At 35.5% G+C, this 6,702-nt stretch overlaps 1 protein-coding gene across 1 annotated transcript; it reads left to right on the top strand.

Annotated features, from left to right (window-relative positions):
- The first annotated feature begins 876 nt into the window (after positions 1–876).
- On the top strand, positions 877–6,270 carry LOC134233522 (uncharacterized). The gene has a single exon (XM_062715494.1). The coding sequence runs from the start codon at positions 877–879 to the stop codon at positions 6,268–6,270; it is 5,394 nt and encodes a 1,797-aa protein (XP_062571478.1).
- The last annotated feature ends 432 nt before the right edge of the window (positions 6,271–6,702 follow it).

Below are 6,702 nucleotides of genomic sequence, written 5' to 3'. Positions count from 1 at the left end.
ATGGCTGTTTGTCATCTATTGAGTATTGATATACACACATATACAGAAAATCATTGGATTACATACTCAAGACGATTGATGGAACCTTCTGCAAATACTCAGTCCATAGGATCAATTTATCTAGATCATGAGAATCGGAATCATTACAATGTAGTGCTGACAGTTGCTGAGAATGAAACAATTGGTTCTTTAAAAACACATACTGGTAAAGAGGGATACAGGGAAAGACGCAGAAATCGAAACCGCATGAGGAATGTACGTGTCTGTTTATCAACAAAAAAACTAAGGAAAGATCATGAATTGAAACTAAAGAATGTAAATTGTAAGGAAAAGAAATTAAGATCAAAAAATCTTAAGTACAAGACTGACTTGAAATTTAGATTAAAGGCAATCGCAGATGGAAAATATAGATATAGATGTGATGAAATTTACCAAGCAAAAGCAAAAGAAAGGAGTGTGGAAAAATACTCTTTGGATGCAGAACACAAGTTGAAACTGAAGGAGGCAAGCAAAAGAAAGTATAAAACTGATGAAGGTCATAATCAATATAAGAAAAAAAGAAGCATTGAGAAATATAGTTTAGATGTAGTGCATAGAGAGAGTGTAAAAGAGAGAAGTACAGAGAAATACAAGAATGATGAAGTACATCGAATGGATGTTAGGCAAAGAAGTACAGAGAAATACAAGAATGATGAAGTACACAGAATGGATGTTAGACAAAGAAGTACAGAGAAATACAAGATTGATGAACTGCACAGAATGGATGTTAGACAAAGAAGTACAGAGAAATACAAGATTGATGAACTGCACAGAATGGATGTTAGGCAAAGAAGTGCAGAGAAATACAAAAATGATGAAGTACACAGAGTCGAATGAATGTTAAGCAACGAAGTACAGAGAAGATACAAGAATGATGAAGAACATAAACAGAAGATTAAGACTGCTAATAAAATGAAATATCATTTCAGTGAGGATGAGAAAAAGAAGAAGAAAGAGGCAGTTTTTAATCAGAGACAAACACTGAAAGTAAAGCTTGAAGATGAAGAAGAAGTTTTGGCATTATTCAGGGAAAGTGTAAGAAATGGTCCAGAATACACATGTTGCTGTTGTCATCGTTTATTGTTTGAACACCAAGTTCAAGGATGCACTCTTGAAATGTACAAAGGAAGACATCAAGCACATGAAATTGCAAAGGCATGTATACAGGAGAAATACTGTCATGAGTGTACATTGTCTTGTCCAATGCATTGCCCACAGTCATCATTGTGGATATGTTTTACTTGTCATAGGAAAATATTAAGTGGTAATGTTCCAGCAGAAGCAGCTGTAAATAAAATGTCACTGGAGGAAATTCCTAATGATCTAGCCAATTTGAACAGTTTGGAGCAGCATTTAATTGCTTTACATATTCCTTTTATGAAAGTGATGGCTCTTCCACAAGGTGGTCAAAGAAATGTGCATGGGCCTGTTGTTTGTGTGCCATCAAATATAAAAAAGGCAACAAGTTTACCAAGAAGTCACGATGACAATCTCTTGTTAAGAGTTAAACTGAAACGCAAACTAGCTTACAAGGGCTATTTTGAATACCAATTTGTCAATCCAAATCACATAAAGATGGCTCTTGATTATTTAAAGAAAGAGAACAAATGGTATCAGGATGTTGAAATCAATACTAATTGGGAGGGAAATAGTGACCAAAATGATTTGCTACCAAAAGAGACCATTGACCAAGATCAAGAGAAATTTGAAGATGAGGAAGTGAAAGAAGGTGAGATTGATCAGACTTCAGAGGTTGTTACTGATACATGCTTACAGCCTGTCGATGTTGCACAAGAAGTTCTTGATCATTACTTTGACGATATTTACAATATAGCACCAAGTGAAGGAAAAAATCCAATTCGAATGTTGCAAGAAGAAGGTAACGAAGCAAAGACTTTTCCACATTTATTTCCAAGTGGAAACTTTTCCTGGAATGAAAATCGAGATGTAAAGATAACTCTATCAAGGTATTTTAACAACAGACTTATGAATGCAGATAACAGATTTGCTAAAGACACAAATTACATTTTCTTCTCTCAATACATGTCAGAATTAAACCAAGTAATTGAGAAAACACAAATTTCAATCCGAAAGTCTTTATCAAAGCTTGATACTGGAAAAGCAGTGACATCAGAAATGTTACAGAATCCAGATGTTCTGTGTAATCTCCTTAAGAATAATGAGGCTTTACGCTTTATGCAACCTATTCGAGGAACTCCTGCGTATTGGTCAGCTACTCAGAAAGATCTTTTTGCCATGCTTCGACAACTAGGAATTCCAACTTGGTTTTGTTCATTTTCGGCGGCTGAGTTCAGGTGGAATGAAATTATTGGATCAATATTGCATCATGATAATGATCCTAGATCCCTGTCTGATTTAGACTGGTCAGAAAAAAGTGAAATTTTGAGAAGCAATCCAGTAACTGTGGCAAGAATGTTTGAACATAGATTCCATATGTTTCAAAGGCATGTAATTTTATCACCATCAAAACCAATAGGGAATGTTATTGACTATTTTGTGAGAGTAGAATTTCAACAAAGGGGTTCTCCACACATGCACTGTTTGTACTGGGTTGAGAATGCACCCAAAGTTGATGAAGACAATGAGGAAACTGTTTGTGATTTCATTGATAGATATATCACATGTGCTTTACCTTGTGAAAATGATGACGCAGAGCTTCGAAGAATTGTTCTAGGTGTTCAACAACACAGCAAAAGTCACTCAAAATCATGTAGGAAAAAGGGAACAGATTGTAGATTTCACTTTCCAAGACCACCATCAGAAAGAACATTTATTACAAGGCAATGTGAGAAAGATGTTGAGGACTGTGAAGATGGCAAAGGGTTGTCTAAATCTCAAGCAAAAGATATTTTGTTGCGTGTTTGGGATGAAGTTCTTGATGATATGAATGGATGCAAAACAACAGAGGAAATATTCTCCAATATACAATTATCTCAAGATGTTTATGAAGAAGCACATAGGGTATTATCTGCAAAATCAACTACTATCTTGAAACGAAATCCAGATGAAATGTGGACAAACCAATACAACGCATGTCTTCTCAAATGCTGGGATGCAAATATGGACATACAGTATATCTTTGATCCATTCAGCTGCATTGTGTATATAATTTCATACATTTCAAAGTCAGAACGGGAAATGGGAATGCTGCTGAAACAAACGCAAGTAGAATCTGCAGAAGGAAACTTAAGTGCTCGTCAAACGATGAAGAGAATTGGATCAGCTTATCTCAATCATAGAGAAGTAAGTGCCCAAGAAGCAGTATACAGAATCTGCAATCTAAAAATGAAAGAGAGTTCAAGAAAAGTTGTTTTTGTTCCTATTGGTGAAAATCCAACTCGACTGAGTAAACCTCTTTCACAAATAAAAAGTGTACAAAATGGTGAAAATGATATGGAAGATGATGACGACAGCATTTGGATGACAAATGTAGTGGAAAGATATGAAAATCGTCCAGATCTACCTCCTTTCCCTGAAATGTGTCTTGCAGAATTTTGCTCCGAGTATCGTGTTCTTGCAAAATCTCAGATTCCCCATGGAGAAAAAGAAGGTGTTTATAAATTAAAGAAAGGTCATGGTTACATTCAGAAAAGAACAAGAGCTAAGCCAGCTGTAGTAAGATATCCCAGATTCAATCCAGAAAATGCACCAGAAAAGTATTTTCAATCAATACTGCAACTTTTCCTTCCATACTGGACTCAAGATCAACTGAAACCGCCTGGATTTGACTTTTATCAGACATTTTTTGAAAATGGGTTTGTGAGAATAGGAAGTGAAAACAGATTGCAATCTGTCAGAAATGTAGTTGAAAAAAATAGGGTTATATTCTCAAAGAATGAAGATGCCCTTGAAAATGCGCAAGAAACTTTAGAAATTTATGGCGAACCTGAAGATGCTTGGGCTAACCTGTGTCCAGAAACTGAAAAGAATCGAGAAGAATGTCTTAACGAAAAGAGGAGAACAGAAAAATCAGAAAATAGAGAACCAGAAATCACTCATGAAATTGAACATGACAACTCTTCGGATGTGATATATCATATTAGGGAAAATTCTACATCAAGACAAGAAATCCTTCCTTTTTTGAGAAGTTTAAATGAAAAACAAAAGCAGGTTTTCTACTTGGTTCGTGAATGGTGTTTGAAAAAAGTGGCTGGGAAGAAAATAGAACCATTACATATTTTTGTGACTGGAGGTGCAGGGACAGGAAAAAGCCATCTGATTAAGACTATACAGTATGAAGCCTCCAGACTTTTCGAGAAAACGATTTCGTCTCCTTCAGATTTGTCTGTTCTTCTGACAGCTTTTACAGGAACCGCAGCTTTCAATATTGGGGGAAGCACAATTCATCACGTATTTTCCTTAACTAAAGCTCTACGCATTCCATATGAACCTCTGCAAGAACAAAGTTTAAGTGCAATGAGGTCAAGGATAGCTTCTTTGCAGATTTTAATCATTGATGAAGTATCTATGGTTTACAAGCGACTCTTGTACTATGTTCACGAACGCCTGGTGCAAATCAAAAAATGCAAGGAACCCTTTGGTGGTATTTCAGTTATAGCTGTTGGAGATTTTTACCAACTACCTCCTGTGAAACAACGAAAGGTGGAAATATTGTACGAAGAAAATGGTGAATATCCTGTAGATTACTGGTTAGACTTCTTCAAAATCGTTGAGTTGGAGGAAATAATGAGACAACGCGATGACGCTGCATTTGCTTCAGTTTTGAATTCACTGAGGATTCGAACAATAAATGAACCACTATCGGAAGAGGCAATATCAATGTTAAAAGAATGCATTAGGGAAGGACCAGATGAAGCACTCCATGTATATCCTACAAACGAAGAAACAAATGAACATAATCTGAAGATGCTGCGATCAAACTGTGGAGAATTGATAGAGATTGCTGCTGAAGATTATCAGAAAGACAATACTACTGGAAAGTTGACTCTACGTGAAAAACCTTTCATAAGGACAAGAACAGATGGGCTCTCTGCTTCTTTGCTTTTTTCAGTGAATGCTAGAGTAATGCTGACGAGAAATATCAATGTCGAAGATGGACTTGTAAATGGTGCAATGGGGCATATTTCAGATTTTGAGTTTGGAGAAGCTCAGCAAATAAACAGGGTAGAAGGAATTAGAATAATTTTTGATAGTGAGGATGTTGGAAGACTGCAAGGAAAAAGGACAAGCCATGGAAATGAGGTATTGATTCAAAGATTACAAGAAGACATCAGGGAGAAAAATACAAAGAATGTTATTCGTCACCAGTTTCCTTTGAAACTTGCATGGGCATGTACAGCACATAAAGTTCAAGGCATGACAATAAACAGAGTTGTTGTAAATTTAGACCGTACTTTCGCCCCAGGACAGGCATATGTTGCAATAAGCCGTGTCACTTCACAAAATGGTTTATTCATAGAAACAAGAGATGAAAATGCATTGCTGAAGAAAATTTACGCTAACCCAGACATAAAATCAGCACTGCTAAAGATGGAAAAATTAATCCCCAAAGAAGGTTATCCGCAATGCTGCACTGAAAATGGAAGTTTCAAAACGATTGTCCTGCTTAATGTGCAGAGTTTAAGGGGACATATTCTAGACCTAAAAAGTGATACCAGATTGCTCCAAGCAGACTTTATATGTCTTACAGAAACATGGCTGACGGACAATGAGAATATGAAGGACTTTGAAATTCACGACTTCGAATTCAACCACACCACAAGAAAGCAGTCATATGATGAAAGTATGAATGGTTTTGCTAAACTTCGATCAGCCAAAGGAGGAGGTGTCGGTATTTACAAGAAGAGAAAGGAAAACGCTCTAGTTCGTGATTTACCTGAAAAAAATATTGAGGGAATGGCTATAGAGCTATATGAGGAAAACACTGTAATCATAGTTGTATATCGACCAAGTGTTCTCAGTGTCAGATGCTTTCTTGATGGCCTAAAAAAGATTGTAGACTTCTTTAAGGTTCGGTATTCCCACTGCATTGTACTTGGAGATTTTAATGAAGATGCGCAATGTGATGGACCGATTCAAAGAATGTTTGAGATTTTTGGATTTGTGCAGAAAGTACATTTTGCAACAACAGAGGGCGATACTATACTAGATCATGTATATATCACAGAACAGATGAAAACAAGTGTAGAGGTCATGCCAGTTTATTATAGCTATCATAAAGCTGTGACAGTGAATTTAAAACAACACTAAATGAAATCTGTTTGGATTTCATATAGGTCAAATTATATATGTGCGGTTTCACTTTTATGTACATATTCACTTCAAAGGACACTGGTCTATCTCTGAATCAGAATTTTATCATCAGTTTTAATATTGCATAAAACATTTGAAATCCAGACTTTTTAAAAATGACCTCATATACTCATGTTCTTTCATGGAATAGATAAAAAAATTGATAAGTATAGGAATAAACTCTGAATCAGAATTTTATAATCAGTTTTAATATTGCATAAAACATTTGAAATCAAGACTTTTTAAAATGACCTCATATACATATACTCATGTTTCTTCATGGAATAGATAAAAAAAAATGATAAGTATAGGAATAAACTTGATTGGTTCAATTAAATTTTTAGTTTTTCAGTTTTATAAATAATGATTTTGAAATCGGCATGTGTATTG

This window comes from Saccostrea cucullata, unplaced genomic scaffold, assembly GCF_032062105.1.
Source record: "Saccostrea cucullata isolate Sc308-1 unplaced genomic scaffold, CSIRO_AGI_Scuc_v1 ctg4077, whole genome shotgun sequence".
Lineage (NCBI taxonomy): Eukaryota > Metazoa > Mollusca > Bivalvia > Ostreida > Ostreidae > Saccostrea > Saccostrea cuccullata.
Note: the sequence above shows the minus strand (reverse complement) of the source record. Positions and strands in the feature narration are given on the sequence as shown.